The sequence below is a fragment of the Saccopteryx leptura genome, unplaced genomic scaffold, assembly GCF_036850995.1.
Source record: "Saccopteryx leptura isolate mSacLep1 unplaced genomic scaffold, mSacLep1_pri_phased_curated manual_scaffold_80, whole genome shotgun sequence".
NCBI classification, from domain to species: domain Eukaryota; kingdom Metazoa; phylum Chordata; class Mammalia; order Chiroptera; family Emballonuridae; genus Saccopteryx; species Saccopteryx leptura.
The window spans coordinates 18,442-40,789 of NW_027095762.1; the positions used below are offsets into that span (position 1 = coordinate 18,442).

General features: G+C 52.5%; 1 protein-coding gene across 1 annotated transcript in view; it reads left to right on the top strand.

The window, feature by feature from the left end:
* Positions 1-8,910: 8,910 nt before the first annotated feature.
* Positions 8,911-22,348, top strand: part of LOC136387107 (uncharacterized) — a gene marked incomplete at both ends in the record, with an annotated part of 33,262 nt that continues 19,824 nt past the window's right edge. The window contains 6 exon segments of the mRNA XM_066358176.1: positions 8,911-9,090; positions 9,251-9,289; positions 13,995-14,097; positions 15,156-15,352; positions 16,712-16,799; positions 19,453-19,556. Coding sequence (XP_066214273.1) covers positions 8,911-9,090; positions 9,251-9,289; positions 13,995-14,097; positions 15,156-15,352; positions 16,712-16,799; positions 19,453-19,556 — 711 coding nt within the window.

The following is a 22,348-nucleotide window of genomic DNA, read 5'->3' on the forward strand; positions in this document are numbered from 1 at the left end:
TAAATAACCTATAAACAAAAAATATTTTATCTTTGTAGTAATCAAAGAAAATATGAGTTAAAACAAGGGAAATATGGTAGCAAGACAGCAAGCAGATGTTCTAGGGGTTGCACAGCCAATTCCAGGCTGTGTGATCTGGGGGAAGAGCAGGGATGTGGATGTAGGAGGGCCTGGCTCCCAGGACTGTCTTCCCCGTTACTGTTTGGGGACCTTGTGAGGAAAGTTTCCCTCACTGTTGTAAGCACTTGATGGGAGGGAGTGAACACCTCTGGTGCCGCGGGACACAGAGTATTTGTCATGGAAGTTCAGGTTTTCCTTCTTCCCTCTTCTAACCGGTCTGCTGCAAGTGTAGGTTCTTACCACAGTCTTAGGAAGTGGTCCATTTGCCCTCTGGGAAAGTTCCAGCCCAGAGTAACTGGTGGAGACCTGCCTCTGGGTCTTTGAGGAAGTTGTAAGTGGCTGAGGCTCAGGAGCACCCAGAACTTGAAAACAGTAGAGTCCAGGGTTACACTCGGGCTGGCAAGAGTGCCTGCTATTCAATGGACAGAAATGAAAACTCTCCTGAGTCTTGACCTCCACTGGTACATTTCCATTCTTCCTTCTTCTCAACAACATTCTCTTCCAATCCAAAGAAACCAGCATTCGCTAACCATCATCTAGGTTTTGCAATACCCTGAGATGCATCGGCTTTTCTGTGGCTCCCATGCGTGTGCAGATGTGTTCTTGGGGTCACAGACATTTATGTTCCCACACATCTTAGCTTTCTCTGGAGCCTGACCCGGCACACCTGACTCTACCTGCCCACTTCCGTGGAATCCCACCTCAGGGTCTCCTTCCCACAAACCTGAAAGTGGAAGCCAGGACAAGTTCAGAGAGGTCCAGGCAGAAGGTAGTGCATTTGCCAAAACTTGTGGAGTAAACTCTGGGGGCTCAGGTTAGTTCTGGAGATCAGACCTGACCCACGTGCCACGTTACCTGGACTGGGAAGAGGACATTTTTGTGCGAAGCTGGGTGGTGGGAGGAAGACCAGGTGACCACAAGTATTGCAGTTGGCACAAAGGACTTATGACCTGGGGACCCTGTTCTGGGAGAGCCCAAGGCAGTGTCTTAGAGCTGGGATCTGAGTTCCAATGGGGCCCCTTCCTGCCTGGTCAGGGAACCTCTTTCTCAGTTTCTGTTTCTGCCCATGAACGATGGGAGAAATAGCATCTGCTCCAGAGGTTTGGGTGAGGTTCATGTGCAGGAAGTTTTTATATGAACAAATCCTTTATGAGGATGTTTAAAGGTTTCAGGATTCTGATTGGTGTCTGACCATGGTGCCTAAAATGTCAACACTGCCAACAACTAATTCTTGACGTTCAGCGTCTTGGAACCCCATCCCATGTGACGTCTATACACAGAATTCTATTAACCCTTTGAGTAGTATGAACATTAATTCCGTCCTCACTCAAAGTGTTATCAAAAAATTCACTACTCAAAGGGTTCAATGGTCTCACAAAGGTGCTCCACTTGCTGGAATGGAAGACTTAAAAAAAAAAGAACTCAGGAAATTAGTATTTTTTCAAACATTGCTCAGGATAGTTCAGAGAGTTCACACTATCAACCTCCAAGCACAAGCACTAATTAGGTTTTACTCCATGAATGTGACATTGGATTCCATCTGTGTCTCCCAAATCGGGCTCTGCCCCCTTCCCTTAAGTCTGGCCTCTTCCCACACAGGTAGGAGCTGCAGTGGCCCCAGGGGTCAGCAGTACTTGGGAGCCTGTGGCTTCACTCCCCACAGACTGCCCTGCATTTAGCTGTTGGCAGGGGCAGGTAATGTAACCCAGAGTGCACCTGAGGCTTGCAGTGATTGACAGGAGGTGAAGCTCACACCCTTTCTGACGAGGCTTGTTTGGAAGATGTTCCCTTGCCCAGCACCTACTGTTCTGTTTGAATGTTTTGGCTACCTTGATGGTTGTTCCCCCTCTTTCCCTACCTGAGCCCTTCCTCCCGCTATGGTTGTCCTGGGACAGCCCCTCCTGGGCAGCCTCCGAGTGTGGGCTTTGCCTGAGACTGTTGTTGTCCAGGAGACCTGGATTACACCTGTATTCTAGTGGCAGGACAGGGGCTTTAGTGACCTCTGTGTGACATTGGAGAGCGATAGGCAGTCACAGGCTCCTGTTAAGAAATGGTCTGGTGTGGCTTTGCTGGGGATAGGCAGCTGGCCTCTGTGTTGCAGGACTAGTCCCACTTCTCTGCCGGGGGCTCAGCACCTCAAACATGGAAAAGGGCAGTACTAGGCTGATGGGACGAATGAATGTGTGAGTGTGCCACCATGAACCTCGTTAAATCAAGAGCATATAATTTTAGTCAACTCTGTTTTCTGTTGTGTGTCCTTAGCAAAATGTTGAATAATTGGTTAAAAGCAGGAGAAAAGTCTCCCCCGCCTGACCAAGTAGTGTCACAGTGGATAGAGCATCAGGCTGGGATGCGGAGGACCCAGGTTTGAAACCCTGAGGTTTCAGGCTTGAGCACGGGATCACCAGCTTGAGTGTGGGGTCGCTGGCTTGAGCAAGAGGTCACTCGCTCTGCTGTAAGTCCCCGGTCAAGGCACATATGAGAAAGCAATCAGTGAACAACTAAGGTGTAGCAATGAAGAATTGATGCTTCTCATCTCTCTCCTTTTCTGTCTGTCTGTCCCTATCTGTCCCTCTCTCTGTCTCTGTCAAAAAAAGTCTCCCTGGGGGATGGCTTTTTCCCTTCTTTCATCATGCAAAGTTCCATGCTTTCTTGATTTCTCCTAGTGGCTCTTTAACACATTTCCTTCTTCCTAAGAGCAGCCTGTCCTCATCGTATTGTTACTTTTACTGACCTCTGTGGCACTGACATCTTTGTTTCCAGTAGAAGTTGAAGTTTTGCAGCCATATTTGGTGGCTCCATCTGTCTCATTCTGGTACCTGGGAAGTCAGATTTGAGTTTGTTACTTCTGTGATGGCTTTCCAGTGTGTCACTCACTCTCGTTTCTGGAGAATGTGAACCTGGAAATGGAACTGAGGGGCTGGGTGGGGTCCCCGTCACCTCACATGTGGCCATCAAGATGTTCTGTTCAGTTTGTTTCATCATCTTCAGTCCGTGTTTGCTTCAGCTGTTCTTCACCCTCCCTCTGCTTTCTCATGGGACCATGTCAGTGACATTGCCCCTGCATCCCCTCATCCAAGAGAGGTCACTGTCCCCACCTCCTTCGGTCCAGGTACAGCCTCACCACCACTGAGCACCTGGGGGCGTCACAATGTGTTCAGTCGGTTCTGTGTCTCTTGATCATGAATGTAACAAAACACTAAACTAAAATACAAATTGTTGATGCAAATTAAAAATAAAAGAATATGGGAAGAGGAAGAACTCTCCTGAAACCCCTTCTCAGGTTGACTTCATTCCTGTCAGAAGCATGTCACCGTCGAAAGTACGTCTCAGTTCCATGTGCCCTTTTTTTCCGACACTTTGCAGACGTCACTGCGTATTTCTCTCTGTTACTTGCACATCGAGCACTTTTTAGTGTCATCATATATCCTTTGCAAGCAGCATTTTATGCATTTTGTATAATATGTTGCCAAGGAGAAATACCATAATTTATTTAAGCACCCTTCTGTCATTGGACATGTAGATTGCTTCTGGGTTTGTTTGTTTTTTTTGTCATTATAAATAGACAACTTAATGCAGAAAGCTTTCTCTTGAATTTAAAATCATTTCCTTGGCATCCTTCACCAGAAATCCAATTACTGGGACAAATAAGAGGTGGAAACCACAAGTGTATCTACTTTTGCTACATATTACCAATTTTTTTTCAAAACAGTTGAATCAATTTGCAACCTCAGGAGGTGTCCATCGGCATATTCATTCCACAGTTCTAGAGGAGAAAAATGATCTTTTCCCTTAGTTTGTGTTGTGATCATTATGAAGGAGGGTGAAGACTTTTCAGGTGTTTGTGTATAAACTGTGTCTTCTCTTGAAAGTTGCCATTTTTCTTTCTGTTCTTGGAGGTCTCTATGTTGCTGCACTCAGGCTAATGAATGCTCCATGTGACACTGCCATCGCTAAGGGGTTTGTGGTACAAGATCATGAGGAAGATGCTCCCATCTTCCCTGCTTTGCACCTGGCTCTGTGTGTGCGTGTGCACACGTGTGAGGGGCACATGTGTGTGTACCCTTCTTGTCCTTTCCTGTCCACTCCCAAGTCCCCTTTGTCTTCTTCCCTCCTGCTTGCCGTAGTGTGGACCTAACATGCATTTTTAACTATGTGCTAAATTTATTAAAGTTGTTATTTCTGTGTATGTATATATACAGTATTTCATATAAAAGTTCTATTGAAATACAGTTCACATACTATAAAATCAAGTCTGTTAACGTGCTCTTGTATATTTTTATATTTTTATAAATACATGAAGCCATTTGCATTCCTTCCACCCAAAGCTCTGCATTAAGCTCAGTAAACTTCGTAGCACAGGCTCCCTGGACCTCAGAAGGAAAAAGTTTCCACCACCGTGTTAGACTGACAGATTTCTTGATTTTTCTAGGCCTCTCTCTCTTTATTGTTTTGAATAAAGAATTCTCCCTGCATGTTTTAAATATGGTAAAATATTAATAAATATGGTTAATAACTTCCCTTATGGCCAAAGAAAACTCAGGTTTTCAAAAGTAATAAATGAGAGGTTTTTAAAATTCTGTTAAGATTTGAAATATATATATATATATATATATATATATATATATATAGAGAGAGAGAGAGAGAGAGAGAGAGAGAAAGAGAGAGAGAACATCAATTTGTTGTTCCACTTCTTCATGCATTCATTGCTTGACTCTTGTGTGTGCCCTCACCAGGGATTGAACTCACAACCTTGTCATATGAGGACAGCACCTCTCATCAACTGAGCTACCCAGCCAGGGCCTTAGATGAGAGTTTTTAATCTAATAGATCCAATTCTACCTTTCCTCTCCATTGTAAATTCTCCTTGCCAGAATTTTTACTGCTTAATTCAAAATGCCCAGGTCCTGTCCGGGTAGCTCAGTTGGTTAGAGCATCATCTTGATACACCAAGGTTGCAGGTTCGATCCCTGGTCAGGGCACATGCAAGCAGCAACCAGTGAATGCATAAGTAGGTGGAACAACAGGTCAGTATTTCTCTCTCTCTCCCTCCCTCTCTCTCTCTAAAAAAATCAATCAATAAACATTTTTTATTAAGATGCCAGGAAATAAAGCACGTCCTTGCTGGTGGTACTTTTGTATTGGCAAATTTATCCTTAATTCTGTTCTTTCTTTGAATAATAAGAATAATCCTGCTTGTTCATTACAAACTCAGTTCATCTAGGGGAGACACCACACTAAGATGGAGGATGATGAGAAAGCCATTCTTGGCGGCCCTGCAGGCCTCCCTGAGGACAGTCCCCTGCCTGTCACAACCACAGTTGCTGGGCTTTGCTGTTGACTTGAGCAGAGTCTTGTGGTGCCATTCCCAAGTGTGTAAGCAAAGGATTTGCTATACTTTCTTGTACAGTCTCAGTAATCTGAGGAGAGAAGCCAAAGAATTTGGATTTAAATCCCTTTTAAGACCTCCTCCTCCTGGAAAATAAGGAAAGAAGGTTACTAGTTGGGTTTTCGCAGGGAGACATGAGCAGACATACCACCCACGTGTCTTGACCAGAAAACAAGTTACTCTTGTTAAACACTAGGCTTCAAGCAGACCGGCCTTCTGAAGGTCACCAGCCCCCGACAGTGGCTCTGTGGAGTGGCCCGGGGTCTCGAGGGGGTCGGGGCAGTCGGCGAGGTGCTCCCCACTGCCTCTCTCTGGTTTTCCACTCAGTGTCTCAGCTCCCCGGACTGAGTGTGGGCACTGGGGCTGGTGGGAGAGGAGGGCGCCAGCTGGGGGTCTGGTCCCTGAGTGTGCTGGGCATTCCTGGTGACAGGGGCAGTGGCTGGGCAGGAGGAGACCTCCCCCCAAGACCAGAGCTCAGTGGTGTCCTGTTCCTGGGCCTCCACTTCCATCTGTTCTGTGACTCTGGTGGCTGATCTTTCTGTTTCAGTGGGAGCTGTGGGCTGGGGAGGGTATGAAATGATATGCTTGTTAGATTTTATTTCACACTGGATAACCGCTCCTGCGTGCCGGTCACCACACTAAGTGCTTAGCCGTCTTTAAATCACTTCATCCCCGAACCACACTCTGGGGTAAAGGGTGTTGTGGTCATCCCCATGCCCAGACGAGGGAGCTGAAGTGCAGAGAGAGTAAGTGTCCCCTGGGGGGCAGAGCCAGGACTCCAGCCCTGACCCTGTCCCTGCAGGGAGGGCTCAGCCCTGCTCACCTCTCTGGCCCCGGCTGCTGTGATCACAGGCTCAGCACACTGTAATGGCTCATGTTTGCAGACACCCCACATGCCCACCAGTCTGGGATGGCGAGGGAACCACGCCTGCTGTAATGCAGGGATGGGAGGTCACCAACGTGCATTGTGTTCCTCAGTCTCACTAGTGATTACAGAAATGTCGTCTTTTTCGAAACAACTTATTGGGGTAACGCTGATTATACAGGTTTCAGGCGCCCAACTCTGCAGCACATCTCTGTACACTGCGTTGTGTGCTCACCCCCAAGTCAAGGCTTCATCCATCACCATTCGTCCCCCTCACACACATCCCCCACTTCTAGAAATCACCATGCTGTTGTCTGTGTCTATGAGGGAATTTTTGTCTTTTTTTGCTCTTTCCCTCCACCTCCCTCACCCAAGCCCCCCTCACAGCCGTCAGCCTGCTCTCTGTGTATGAGTCAGTCTGTCTCTATTTTACTTGTTAGTTTATTTTGTTCATTAGATTCCACATATAAGTGAGATGTCTTTCCCTGAAGGGCTTATCTCACTTAGTATAATGCTCTCCAGGTCCATTCATGCTTCTTCAAAAAGTGACTTCCTTTTATTTTTCATGACTGCATAGTATTCCACTGTATAAATGTCCAAGATGCATGGTTAATTGTAAAAACGAGGTGCAGGATACCAGGTCTCCGAATAAAGGGGACAGGGCTGGGTGTATGTTCATTCTTGCTTGGATAAGAATTTACCTCTGGAAGGATTCATGAAAGATGGGTCACTGTGTTGCCTGTGGGGAGAGAGACGTTGGCCAGGCTGGGGCTGGTGGTCGACGATCACTGTGCTCTGTGTAGGTGTGGATTTTGTATTATTGTGTATTCAGAGCTATGAAGCCAAAGCTCTGAGTATACAGCTTTCCCCCCCCCCCGCCCAAAGCTGGAAACAGGAGGCAGTCAGACAAACTCCCGCATGCATCCGACCGGGATCCACCCGGCATGCCCACCAGGGGGCGATGCTCTGCCCATCTTGGGGCGTCACTCTGCTGCAATCAGAGCCATTCTAGTGCCTGAGGCAGAGGCCACAGAGCCATCCTCATCGCCCGGGCAAACTTTGCTCCAGTGAAGCCTTGGCTGTGGGAGGGGAAGAGAGAGACAGAGAGGAAGGAGAGGGGGAGGGGTGGAGAAGCAGATGAGCGCTTCCCCTGTGTGCCTGGCCGGGAATTGAACCCGGGACTCCTACATGCCAGGCTGACGCTTTATCACTGAGCCAACCGGCCAGGGCCAGTATACAGCTTTTTAATGTTTTTGTTTCTTGACCATACAACCTCTTTGTTTATAGCTTTTCAAAATTAAACTTTTATTTTCTAAAAAACTCATGCTCCTGAAAGGAAATATATACCGTGGGGTTTTTTAAACAAAAATTAAGTCTGTCTTCTACTCCTGCAGCTTCGCCTCCCCTCCAGCCCCTTCTCTCCTTCTGGTTTCTTGACATTCAGCTTCCCTGGTTTTACTGAGAGGTGACTGGCATGGGGCGCTGACTGTGGGTAAGGTGCACAGTGTGATGTCTTATGTGTCCTGTGGGATGATCAGCACAGTGGCTGAGCTGCATTCATCATCTCTGATAGACACACACAGAGAAAAAGAAAAAATTCCCCTTGTGTGGAGAACGCTTATGAGCTGCAATTTCAGTTTCTTGGGGTTCTTTCCTCCTTCTCCCTCCACATGGCTGCGTGGTGACCCTAGGCCTAGAGCCGCCCCTCTGGCTTGCCCACCAGAACTGCTTCTGAAAGTAAGAGTCTAGTCTCAGTGCCCAGGTCCCTGCTGGGGGTGTTTGGCGACATCACGCAGGTCTGAAATAAGTCCCGATGCAGACCATCACTGCAGAGCCCTTGGTCCTGCCGTGCAGTCCCTGTGCCCCCTCTCTAATGACAACAGTCACTCAGGGCCTCAGATGCCCGGATCCGGTGCTGGGGTTGAATGTGGGTCTGCGCATCTGGGGGTTGAAGACGGCCAGCTTGCCAGGGCCTGTGTCTGCACCGAGCTCCTGACCTGCTGCTGGTGTTGCCCTTCCTACTTACGTGGGGACATGTTGGGGAAATGGCCACCAAGTGTCTGAGTGGCTGTATCCTAGGAGCTAGCTAGCTTAGGAGTGGTGCTTCAAAGTCAGGGACACATGTCCCCCAGAGCTGGCCTGGCCGGGAGAGACCTGGGGGTTGCTGCAGGCGTTCAGGGCCTAGCTCTTGGGTTGGCCAGGGCGATGGCTCAAAGAAAGGAACACTGCTCGGAGACATGTGCCCCAGGCCTGCCCACTGAGTCAGGTACTCCGGGAGAGAAGGGAGGCTGTTGTCCTTAGTGATGGGGTGGGGCCGTTGGGGAGGCTGTGTGAAGACCCTGGGGCAGAGAGCGTGGGCAGCAGGCACGTCCCTGGCCCTGGTGGCTCGGAAGTGAAGGAGGGGCCACAGAGCCCTACTATGTGCAGGCCGGGGGCTTGGGAGCCGGAGCTGGGCAGCAGCTGGCACCTCCATGAGGGGCCGGAGTTCGAGAGCTTCCCCAGGAAGGGCTCTTGACTCCAGGTCGGTGCCTTCCAGGGAAGCTGAAGGAGTGGAGCCTCACCCTGTATGGCACGGCGGAGCACCCGTACACCACCTTCAGCTCCCACCAGTCCCGCTCCCGGATGCTGGAGCTCTCCACCCCGGAGCTGGAGCCGCCCAGGGCCGCTCTGTCACCGTCCCCGGCCGAGGTTCCTGAGGACGAAGAGGGCTACACAGGTAATGAGCCCGGTTCCTGAGGACACGACAGCCTCCGAGAGGTCTGGCTGTGCGCTGTGGCCCTGAGCGTGTGGGCTGCTCCCCGCTGAGGTGGATTAGGGTGATGTGTCTCCTCTCGGTGCCGGACATCTAATAAGGATGCTAATTTGCACTCACACAGCTCCCTCCTCCCACGGCTCTCCTAGTACTTTACAAACAAGTAAGTACACTTCAGAGCAGTAAGTACCTCCCCTCCCAGGCCAGACAGCGAGGTTCTGTATGCCCAACCAGAAACAGGGCTCCTCCAGGCTCCCATCTCACGGCAGCGTCCTGACTCGCTCTCACGCCCGCCCACGCAGGTCCTTGTCAGCAGGATGTGGGAAGGACCAGGGTCCTAAGGAGGACAGGATGGCTGGGTGGAATGAGCCCAGCCAGGGACAGAGCGGGCGTGCAGGTCCTGCCCGGCCCCACGGGCTGTGACGGAGACCCAGGGCTGGGTCTCCAGACCTCATGTGAGTAGATTCTAATACTACATCAGGGGTCTCAAACTCAACTCAGCATGTGGGCCACAGAGCAAGATCACAGCCATTCGGTGGGCCGTACTAGGTCTACAAAAGGCAACTGTTACGCAACACTTTTCTCACTGCAGTTGAAAACAAAAAAAAATCAGTACAACAAGCAAAATTATACATGTAGTTTACTCAGTATCACAAAACGACCAGAAACTGTAGTTCGCATCACAACTGCTGTTAACTAAGCTAATATCTAGCTAGGATGCTAGAGAAATGAAAAATACAAGTAGGCCCCTAGGCTTACTTAATTTTATCCAAAATATTTTGAACTTCGTGGATTAGTTTGCGGGCCGCACAAAATTGTTCGGTGGGCCGCATGCGGCCAGCGGGCCGTGAGTTTGAGACCCCTGCACTACACGAAGGGGCTCGGACTCTGCTAGGCAGTAAAAATGCTCAGTGAAGTCATGACTAGTGGCCTGGCTCTCGCCATAGAGCCAGCAGCAGGGGAGGGTCTCAGACGCTGCCCACCCCCGATGAGCACTGGGTGGGGGAAGCTGTTCTTCTCTCAGAGAATCCCAGGGCAAGTAGGAGTGAGAGACAGGGCATTTCTGGTTGGGCCTCTCTTCCCTGGCTGCCTGCCTGCTCCATGCTGAGTGGTGGGCAGTCTCTGAGACTGCGGGTGCCCGCGCTGCCACGTGCTCCGTGCTGAGTGGTGGGCGGTCTCTGAGACTGCGGGTGCCCGCGCTTTCACGTGCTGCTTGATGAGTGGTGGGCGGTCTCTGAGACTGCCGGTGCCCGCGCTGCCACGTGCCGTCTCACAGCTGAGGAGCGGGTGGCACAGCGGAGCATCTCACCCATGCATATCAGGCATAAATTATGGTTGATTCTGTTTTAAATTTCTTCTGCCTTTGCTATAAAATGGACCATTGAATTATATATGAACTAATCTGCTGTTTCCCCACTGTGATTTATAAGCCTTGGCGAGATTCCATAATTGTTAATAAATGACTGATTTTTTTTTAATGGTAAAATCTGCCGCTGATGCTGAGCTGACCTGTCCTGGAATCTCCGTATGAGATGGGTCTGCAGCCAGGACCCTGAGCCTCTCCTGAGTGCCCCAGCAGATAGAGGGGGGCTCTGTGGTGTTCAGATGGGTCCTGAGGCTCAGGGTGTCCCCTGCAGTCTCAGGGCAAGTGGGACAGGTGAGCCAGTAACAGGCAGAAGAGCCAGAGAGGATGGTGTGGATGGAGGGAAAGGGGGAGAGGGCTTTGAGGAAGAAGAAGAGGGAAGAGGAGGAGGAGGAGGAAGGGCGGAGGAAGAAGGGGGTAATCAGGGAGAATGAAGCAGCCAGGTAGATCCAATGCCCAGTAAGAAGCACGCAGGATGTGGTGTCTCTGGTGGCCCTTGCCCCTGGCTCTCTCAGACAAGCCCAAGGAAAGAAGAGTCAAGGGTCATTGTGAAGTGGGCTGATGATGACTGACAACTCGTGCAGAGCTCAGCACCGAGATGGAGTGGGGCGCGGGGAGGTTTCTGGAACATGCGGAGAGCTGGTCCCTGGTGGTGAGGGACTTAACCCCAGGTCCAGCAGCAGGGCACCTGGTGAGAGGGAAGCCCAGGCACCGTGAGGGTAACGGTCCCAGACGGTGGTGGGCACGACTCTAATAAGAGAATGAGGGCCCCTGTGGGCGTGTCAGGTGTCCCTGGTGGCAGGACAGCTGCACTGGGAAGGGGCCGCCGTTGGGAACCGGGCAGAGGAGGTGGAAAGCGAGGTCTTTGTAGAGTCTGGGGTTCTGGAAGTAAATGGGGGTGTTGATATCCAACTTCGAGGGTGCTGCTAAGGGATGGGAGGACCTGGGGGTCCAGCAGGGAAGATGGGCAGTGGCCGCAGCGGGCCGGCTGAGATGCTGAGAACCCTCAGTGGCTCTGTGCACTTTTTCTGAATGGCATGAAGAGCAAGGAACCCAGCGATACTTACAAACCATGTTCCTGAAGAGATTGTTCTGAGCGGTCAAGGCCAAGCCCCCAAGACCTCAGTTGCTTTGTAACCCTCATTCCTGAGTCGTTCATCCTGGGTTGGCCCCTCTGATGATCTCAGGGAGCATTTTCAAATCTGCCTGTCGAGGGAAGTCAGCGGTCAGCCCAGAGGTTCAGCACATGACCCGGGTTCCTCGTGTGTGGGGCCTCAGGCAGTGAGCCAGGGGGCTGTGGGTCTCTGGAAACGTCCCTCCAGCGGGAGAGGGAAAGGGAGATGTAAGGACCATGCCACAGGGTGACCTGTGCTCACCCGAGGATGGGGCACAGCAAAACACAGGCGTCCCTGACTCCAGGAGGGGTGGACGAGGACAGCCAGCCAGGCGGGTTTAATTCCAAACACTTTCCAAAGAGTTGTGTCTTGATGTTGGGCTTTTGGAGATAATTCAAGTAGAGAAGCACACTAAGGAAGGTGCTCACAGGTGTCAGCTAAACATCCCTGCATGGGCAGAGGCTCACTGACCTTCCCAGGGGACTGGACATGGCCGGTCACCTGGACGCCCTGTCAGTGCTCTGCTGGTCATGCTGTTGGATGGACCCGGCCTTGCCTGGCCCCTCAGTGTCACTGATGCACCTCTCCCCTGCAGAGAGGCCCCAGTGGAGGGGAGGGGAGTCAGCATGTGGGGACCAGCAGCTGGAAACCCTGCTCCAGGCCCTTCCCCAGGGCCATCCTGGGCTGGGACGTTCTAGAATATTCAGCGAGCGTAGGGAGGACACCTACATTTTCCCAGTTTCAGTCCACTGTTGTGACTGTTCAAGACCAGATCTTGCCCACATGACGTTTCCTTCTGGGCCAAGAAAGAGTGAGAAAATGGTCTCTCCCCTCCCTGTCCCCCCAGGTCACCTTAAGATTGAGGCCGATAACTTTATCAAGTGAGACTGATGTGTTACTCTCTGGGCTCAGTGAGAAGTCACTTCAGAAGGAGGCCACGCATCTGGAAGGCCACTACCAGCTAGTGGACTGAGAAGCCCAGAGCCTGGTAGCCATGTTCTTATGTTTTCATCCCAAACAGTGCAAGGGGGCAGGATTCCTGAGGCAAACCCCGTGAATGGACTGGGCTGACTTGGACAAGAATCAAATCAAATGGGAACTGTCTTCAAATAGCAAATAGCTGGGAGCCAGGGCCAGGCCGGGAGCAGGGCTCAGTGACATGTATCGAGCTTTGGGCCCCCGGTGGGCTGAGTACCAGGCAATGCCACTCCATTCCCACCCAGACCAGGAGGTGCAGTCCAGCTTGTCTTCAGGGATGAACTCAGCTTAAAAGGGGTTCACAGTGGGACCCACAGTGAAAACATTAGAAATACCAACAACAGCAAACGTTCAGGGAGGGAAGCAAAATAAATCGGCTTGACACTGGGAAAGGCTGGAGGCCATGCAGAGGCAGGAAGAGGGCTTTGTGTAGCTCAGCAGAGACCATTGTGGGCACAGAGAAGGGGGACTTTTGTCTTGCTGTCTGTTCTGTGCAGGGCCGGTGGCCAGCAGATCACCTTCTCTTTGCTCTGAACTTACTCCCATCTTCTCCGATAACTAAAACTTTATGGAAGTTTCTTTTGTTCTTTCTAAAGTGTCAAAAGCCTTCAGAATGGCCCATGGGGCCCTCCCAGCCGGCAGGCTTTCCTGAGCCATGTCCTGGAGGAGGGGGGAGAGTGATGGTTGGTGGGGCAGCCTCTCCCCCACTGTGCCAGCCTCGGCATGCTGTCATATGTGTCAGGCCAGGGGGAAGAGGACATGTCTAGACATGCCTCTGGTGACTGGTGCTCATACCAGGCTCTCCCTGTGACATGAGAGGGAAGCTCCCAGAGGGTGAGGCTGCTGGTGTCCAGTGAGCTCCTGCTGTGTCCCCATCACTTTATGGCAATGCCTGGCCCCAGAGTTAACCAGAGGGAGACAGGGAGGGCCACAGGGAGGATGGCTGAAAGGGGCCCGCCACACCCTCGATCGCGGGCACGTGGACATCCAGCCTGGCCCCCTGCCCGTCTTCCCCGTTGTTTCCTGTGGGGTCAGCAGTGCTCCTGGCAGCGGCCCAAACGCCCTCAACACACCTGTGACATTGCTTTGTCTTCCGGATGCAGATGTGATGGCTGGCTGGTCCAGCATCGTGGAACGCAGCCTCACCTGCCCCCACCAGCCTCTCTTCTGGCCTCACAAAGCATTCTTCTCACAACAGATCTGGGTTCCCACCTGCCACTGCTATTCTACCTAGAGGGTCAGACCCTCAGACGCAGACCCTGAGCCGGGGCCACCATTCCCCTGTGGTCGTCCAGACCCCAGGCCCACCACTGTCTAGAGAACTTCTTCTGACCCCGATGCAGGGTCTTTGGGGACTGCACTGTACCCAGAAAGTGTCTCTATAGCTGAAAGGAAGCGCTTGTTTCTTTAAGGTGTGTGCCACTCAGAGTGTGGGGACAAGGGCTGTGACGGCCCCAATGCAGACCAGTGCTTGAACTGTGTCTACTTCAGCCTGGGCAGCGCCAAGACCAGCAGGTATGGGCTGGGGCCCATCTACGTGTCAGGAGCCTGCAGGGCAGGCACCACACAGGGGCCTGTGTAGAGCTGTTCTCTCCCCTACAACTGGTACCTGCTAGGAATTCATGCGGTGCCCCAGAAAGGGAATCCCAGTTAGTTTCACCGCTCTGAAATTTCATCAGTTTTAGTAGCTGGTTTGTCCTCATCACACAAGCAGTTTGTGTCCATGACAGGAACCAGAAGCTGTGTCATGGTGACCTCGGTGGTTGTAAACTTTTCTATTTTGTTCCACTATAATGGGTCATATTCAGCATGGTAAGGCTGACCACTGGGGAGCTGCAGACAGATGTTCTTTTAGGGCCAGAACTTCTCTAAACGTCAGGGGTCTCCTGTGCCTGAGTGCCCAGGCAGAGGGGTGGGAATGCATGGGGGGCACACTCCCACCAGGTTGTAGGCAGAGGGGTGTGGGCATGCATGGGGGGCACACTCCCAACAGGGTGTAGGCAGAGGGGTGGGCATGCATGGGGGGCACACTCCCACCCGGGTGTAGGCAGAGGTGTGGGCATGCATGGGGGGGCACACTCCCACCAGGGTATAGGCGGGGTGTGGCAGGTGCAGGCATGACTTCACCCCGTCATGAAGTCAGACACAGCTGCTCCCCTGTGCTGGGCAGAGACAGACGTGCTGCAGACTGCTCTCTGGCCAGGAGACCCCAGGCCAAGGGCAGCAGGCGGGTATTTGCTGGAGCTGAATCTTCTGAAATTCAAAATTTGCAGTCTTCACAGTAGCTGCACAGTCACATGGTGCTTCCCTAGGGCGATGTGTAAAGGGCAGGGTTCCCAGCCTCTGCCTTCCCAGGGATGGCTTTACCTTCGACCTTTGACACCTACCCCCCACCCCAGGCCTCTGTGTTCTGGGAGGGAGGGCAGACGGGACAGCTACGGTTCCCTGCAGCCTTCTGTTCTTCCCCGCTCAGCTCAACTGGCTGTGGCATTTGTGCTGCTGGGGTTGGGGAAGGGGGTGAACGACATGTTGACAGAGTGTTGCAAAGGCCCTCTCTGTTCCTGGTCCTCCAGGAAGTGTGTGAGCACGTGCCCCTTGGGCTACTTCGGGGACACAGCAGCCAGACACTGTGGCTGGTGCCACAGGGGATGTGAGATGTGCTCGGGCAGGGGTCCAACCCAGTGCCTGTCTTGCCGCCGCGGGTTCTACCACCATCGGGAGATGAACACCTGCGTGACCCTCTGTCCTGCCAGGTCTTATGCTCATGAAGGTAAATGCATGTTGCTGGGCATTGAAATGATGAGTCTACCCTTCCCTGGGATACAGTTCTCTCCCCGGTGGGACTTTCCTGCCCTCTGCTCCCTGTGCACCCGTCCCTCTGAGAAAGAACTCTGACCAGGGGAGGGAGGATGCAATGGTGACTCTATAGAGCCTTCAGACCGGGCGCTCCTGGCCAGTCTCACACAGACGTGGTCAGAGCAGGTGCACTAATGCTGACATGAACCTGCTGGTTTGTGGAATCTCACTTCTGAAAGTCAACTTCTGTTACTGAGGACAGGCAGAGAGACAGCTCAGGCCAGCGGCTCTCGGGTCAGCAATGACTGACATCAGACATCAGGGACTTCAGACATCAAAACAGGAAGGCCTCCGGGGTGCCCTGCCGCCTGCCCTGCACTGTCTCTCCCCTGCAGCCCTGGGTGTGTTGGCAGAGTGCTTGCACAGGCAGGTGGGGGTGGCGCATGGGTCGTCGGCTCCCAATTGACTTGATGGTCGAAACTGGGTGAAGGCCCCTCTTAGGAAGACTTCTTGGGCTGCAGTGGGTGTGAGTGAAGACAGACATTTTGCAGCCCCCCAGAAATGCAGTGCCATCCGCTGGCTAAAGAGGCTAGTGTTTGTGGTGCACTCGGCACACAGTGACCACACCCCTCAGAGGGGCCATGAGGGGACATTGCTGAGAGGTGACAAAAGGCCCATGACTAATGATGACACAGGTGGGTCTTGAACTCAGAGCAGGGAAGCCAGGTGGGTAGCTCTGCCAGTCTCAGGAAGTGGGCAGAGGTGGGGAACTCAGGGGCCCAGGACATCACTCCGTGTTTTATCAACTCGGTTCCCCGGGAAGAGACAGAGAGAGCATCTGGGTCAAGTGGATGGAGGGTCATTCCTAAACAAGGTGAAAGAAGCCACCGTTCTCCTGTGATGATTGTGTGTGTCTATGTCCACAGTCACTGAGTGTTTAGTAAAGACCCCTAGAGGATGCTGGTGGGGGGGTTCAGGGGAACCCTCACGCTCTACCCTGTCATGGGTGCAAAGGCCCTGAGTCATCTCTGCTCAGTCAGCCAGGATCTGGCTTCGGTCCTGTTGAAGTTAGCAGAATCAAGCTTGTGTCCTCTGGACAGGGCCCCCCACGTTGTCTGTGGACTTTGGTTTATTGCAGAAAAAAGAGCTAAGACCCCTGACATCTGACACAGGGCTTGTGGTCCTAACGTGGCTGCCTGATTCCTGCATTATTCATCCTGGAGCTGACGCCCGGTGATGGCTGCTCTGTCAGCCCTGCTGGGGAGAGGAGCCCTGTGGGCTCAGGTCTGACGTGCTGACATTCTCCCATTTCCCTTCTCGTCTCTTCCTTCAGGTCAGAAAAAATGCCTGAAGTGCCACGCAAGCTGTAAGAGGTGCATGGGTGACGCGGAGAAGTGCACTGTCTGCCAGGAGGGGTTCAGGTGAGACACGGAGTTCTCCTTCCCGTTTCTGTCACCTCTCTCTCTTGTTTCCACTCAACGATTTGCTGTGTTTTTGCAAATTCTCACAGAAAGCCAAATTTTCAGAAGCCTTTCAGGGTAAAGATGAAGAGTCTGTCCAAATCAGACTTGTTGTTGTCTCTCTTCTATCAAGTGCAACACACATCCTCTTTAAAAACATTGTACTGGGGTCACGATTTTTATCAGAATACTTTGAAATGTTTGTTTAGCCCATTTAATGCAGCCAAACTGCATTTACTGCAACTAAATGCTCATTACCTGTTCCTCCAAGTAACCGTTTGGAATGACGCCATGGACCCTCCCGCAGTCCGGAAACAGGCTCTGCGTGTTAAGGGAAGTGTCCACCTGCCGTCCACATGCCTCCAGGAAAGTCTCTTGAAATCACATCTTTGTTTCCTCTGGTAAAATGGGGGCGTGGAGCCACCCTGCCTTGGGAAGATGAGATGGGATGAGCTGTGTTGGGCCATAAATGATTTGCCACAGGGTCAGCCTGCTGTGGCAGCCCATCTGGGACCCAGGGCCTGCATGTGTGGGGATGGGCAGCTGTGGATGAGGCAGGGGCAGCTTGGATGGAGGCACTTGGGGACAGACTGGGAAGGAAGCTCAGAAGAACTGACTGGGGTCACACAAAGGAGACAGAGTTGGGGGGAAGGTTGATGAGAACAGTGCTTCTCACCCCACGGAGTGCCCCCGAGTCACCGAGGCTGTTGTGAAAATGCAGATTCTGACCAGGCATCTCTGACTGGAGCCCGGGACTCTGCATTTCTGGCAGGTCCCCAGGGAGGAGGAGGATGCTGTGCCAGGCTGTGCCAGGCCCAGGCCCACCCTGCCGGCCTCCCTGTCATCCAGGCCGAGGACACTGGCAGAGGGGTTCCTTGGAGGAAGGTGTGAGGAGGAGCTGCACACCCATGTCTGGTTTCCACAGCGCCTCTGACATGGGCGTCAACATCACTCCTGTTTCTGCCGGGAGAGGAAGTTGCCCCGGGGAGCACGTAGCTGCTGCAGTGCCTTCCGTGGGTCTGACCCTCTTTTCTGACCTGGTTGAGGGCAGGAGAGAAGCAGGCTCCCAAGGCCATGTGCATGCCTGCTGTCCTCTAACCCTGTTAGGTGCACGAGGCAGGGTTGCGGCAGTGACAGGATGCATTGAAGAACCAGTTCCCCAGGAGACAGAGGGGACAATGAGGTAGTTGCAGCAGGAGGCCCAGGAGCTGCAGCTGTGATGTCTCCTCCGGCCAGGGCTCCTCCACCCCAGGCTGGAAGCTGAAGGTGTCAGGGAGGCTCCATGGTTCCAAGTCATTGGGACCCACCCCACCAGGGAACTGCTGCAGGGTCCTGGGGCCTCCTCTCTCTGCCCCTGGGTTCTGGAGGAGAGGACGTCAACCGCTCCCAGATGAACAGTGTTGCAGAGAGAAAATGCAGCGATCCAGACAGAAGCAGGGGTTTTATTGTGGGCTGTAACCCACAGGAAGCTCCCTTTTATTGCCCAGTGTCCTCATGAGCCAAGGCTCCAAGTCATTGCTGCCCCATTAGAGCTGCGTCTCCTGCCACCCAGCTCTGAGGGCTGACGTGCAGGAAGAATGTGCGTTTAAGGACTGGATGGAACTGCCAGTCACAGCAGCCCTGGTACTGTGAGCAGGAAGGCCCTGGGTGTCTGCTGTCCATGGTTACCCCCGCCATACCCCTCATGCAGGATTCCGTGTGTCTGACGCACCCAGGACACCAGTCCCACGTGTCGAGTGTCAGGTGCACTCACAGCATGTGCATCGAGCACAGTGTGCTCTTGGGAGTGAAGAAGCAGAGTGTCTGATGTGTATTCACACTGCCCGGTGCCAGACTCTCACCAACATCTTAAGAGTATTTGCTCATTTAGCCCCGAAAACAGCACTGCTGTGCAGGAGCCATGATTATCCCAACAAACAGGAGAGGAGATGGGGACTCAGAGGGGTTAGCGGACTTTTCTGGGGTCTGGGTCTGGTTGCACAGCTAGGACATGGTGGGGAAAGGACCTGGAGTGGACAGCCCAGTGACAGTCTCCTCCCTAAGCCTTGACCTTGGAGGTGCGAGAGGAGAAGGGGAGCCACAGAGGCAGGTCCTGCCGGGTCCCGGGAGGGGATTTGAGTTCAAGTTTATGGTGAAGGACAGAGGCAGGAGCCCATCCGGGTTTTGTAAGTGTTGTTAAGATTGCAGAGGGCTCGAGACAGTGAGACTGCCCACCTGTCACCAGGGGTGGCCCTCACACGCTCAAGTCCTCCTCTTGGGTCGGGTTCAGGTTTGGTTAGTGCCAGTGAGGAGAAGCCATCACAGACCAGGAGAGAATGGGAGGACCTGGCTGTCTGCACCAGGACCCGGGTCCTGGGGCTTCGGAGATGGACCCGGGTCCCGCCAGCCACCTGCTGGCAATGGTCCTGCTCTCGGGCCCAGGACAGCCCTCCCAGCCAGACCTCCTTCAGAATAAGAACGTTTTTGTGCTTATGTCGGCTCAGAACCTTTGTCAACTCAGAGAGCTGGGCTTCAGCGACTTGCATTTTCTCTCATGAAAGACCTTGAGGGCAAATCTTCATTTAATTAGAATTCGGAAGGGATGTCAAAATCTGCCTTTTTCCCCCTCCAACAGCCTTGCATGGGGCAGCTGCGTCCCTGACTGTGAGCCGGGCACCTACTTCGATTCCGAGCTGGTCAAGTGTGGGGACTGTCACCACACCTGCCACACCTGTGTGCGTGAGTTCACGGCCGCACAGGCCTGGGTTTCACTGTGCCGCGCCGTCCCGGGACCTGGGTGACGCAGGGGGGTGGCCGAACCCTCTTCAAACCAAGAAGGCCTTAGGATTCCTCAGTAGGCCAGGGGTTTGTAGCGGTAAAGTCACAGAGGCCCTGGCAGGGGCAGGAGGGAGGGGGGATAGGTTACTGTTTACAGGTGTGAAGTTTGAGTTTGGTAAGATGAAAATGTCTGTCTGGGGATGATAAATGGATGGATGGTGGTGATGGTTGCACAACATGTGAATGTACCTAATACCACTGAGCTGTACAATTAAAAAGATTTTATGTTACCGACAGTATTACAATTTTACAAGCTAAAAAGAAAAGTCAGAACGTCATACTTTAAAAAAAATTTTGTATCCCAGGCTGGGTTGCTAGGTTGGTTAGAACATTGTCCCGAAGTACAGAGGTTGCTGGTTTGGTTCCTGGTCAGGGCAGATATAGCACCAGATCGATGTTCCTGCTCTTTCTCTCTCCCTTCTCTCCCTCTAAAATTGATAAAAAAGAATTAAAGAATTTGCTTTCATTGAATTGAGAGGGGGGAGGAAGTGGGAAGTGGGGAAGAGAGAGAAAAGTCAACTAATTTTACTTAGTTCAGTTTTAGTTGTGTGATCATTGGTTGCTTATAGGTGTTCTGACTGGAGATTGAACCTGTGACCTTTGGCATGCCAGGTTGACCTCAGGACGAAATCTCCAGTCTGGCTGAGTTCAGTGTGCGAGGAACAAACAGAGTGGGGTCCCCAGGAAAGTAGCCAGGACAGACCGCGAAATCTCCACTCGTGCTCCCGTAAGCATGTTAGAGGCTGCGGGGGTGCCCGGGCAAGGAGGTAGTGGAGACCTGGGAGCAAAATTCAGCGTGTGTTCTGGTCAGGGGTGAAGAATTGAGGTGTGAGTCAGACCCAGACTTGAGAGGAACAGCGGTGTGGGTGTGAGAAGAGGGTCGGAGCCCGGCCTCAGGTGCGCCTCTGGATCCAAAAAACCATGGAGGTGGGCTGGAAGACCAGTAGCGCCCAACAGAGGAGCAAAGACACACACACACACACACACACACACACACACACACACACACACACACACTCGCAGCGCCGCACACGGAGACGGGGACAACAAGCAGCGACAAACACTCCCCAAGCCCAGAAGGCCGTCTTCGCAGTCAGAAAACCGCTGAGGCGGGGGTGGAGGTGTGGGGGGTCCTTTCCGGCTGCTAGACCCCGCCCCGGCCGCCTGGACTAGGAGGTCCGAGGAGCGCGCAGAGCCCAGGACAGGGAGGGGCACGGACTGCGAGGGGCGGGGCGGCCGCGCGGGACAGACAGCGGGCTCTCTGTCTCTGTCTCTCTATCTGTCTCTCTCTCTGTCTCTCTCTCTCTCTCTCTCTCTTCCAGACGGTGAACTCTGGCGAGGGCAGGACATCTCCTTGTGGGAGGGTCAGTCCTTGGAAAGGAGCTCCATCCTCACCTTAGACAGGAGCTTTCTCCCCGGAGAGAGTCTCCTTCCTAGGATTTGGTGACCTTCCCAGTGAGGGGCCCTTCGTCTGTAGAGTGGCTCTCCTTCCAGGGAGGGGCAGACCGTCCCAGGATATGTTTCTATAGAGAGACAGCCTCTCTAGTGAGGGGAGGGAGACTTGACCCGCCCCCCGAGGTTTCTCTTGTCAACTTAAGTAACGTCAAAACCTGTAGAATTTTTATGAGTTTATTTGAGCTAAACTGTCGACGATTGCTGGTAGTCAAAGTCTCAGCAGATTGATAAAATGATCTGGAAAATGGCATTTTGCCCTGTATTTTGTACATCAGAATCAAAGCAGAAGACAAGGGGGTTACATGAAATTGATTAGTGACAGATTAGGGAGACCAAGAATGAGAACGCAAAGCAGTGGGAGTGGTTAAAAGTAAAAATGTATATAATTAAATTTCTTTTACGTGGGCAGTAATAAGGGTGCTAACAATGACCATGATAACAACAACGGGGGTGGATGGCTTCTGCTCTGGTGATATGCTTGCTCTGAGGACTGCAGGAAAAAGTTACCCTTACATTTCAAAGGCATGCTATTGTTAGGTAGGATAACAGGCACCAGGGCAGGAAAAGGGGAGGGGGAACAAAGGGGTTTTATCTCACCCACTGAAGGAAGGAGTCAGCAGTCATACAGTCTGCCAGGACAAAATCACCAGATGTCCAAATGGCTTTGAAACACTACGTTGGTCAGAGTATCAGCAAAAGGGAGCTTTGGAAGTTAGTTAAAAAGTATATGACTTCCAGGACCCCAACAGGTAGTGGTGCTCAGATTAGCTGATTGCCCACTTGTGCCTTGTGCCTAGTGTAAGGTTGGTGGATAATGGGGGATGGTCACATGGGGAACCCAGACCTGCGAACTTTGGCTAGGACCGCCCACAACCAAGCACACCAAAAGAAGCTTCGCAGGAACCCTTTGGAAAAAAAAACGACTGTCTGCCAGCCAGTGAGATTTCGCCACGTCATATTAGCTTGACTTCCCTAGAGGGACCCTTTAAATATCTCCCACGCAGCTTAATCCTTGCGACTTCCCTGGCCTCCATCTCCTCCATCTTTCTTTCTTCGAGGCCAGGGAATCTCGCCGGGCGGGATGTGCTGTACTCAATAAAGCCTTTTGTTATTCCACACTTGTTGGCTCTGGCCCCTTCCTTCCTTCTCGGTGGGGAAAAATACCTTACACGAAGTACACAGCTTTGCTTAATAAACTGCTTGCTTTGCTTGAACACTGCACCCTGTCTCTTGCTTGA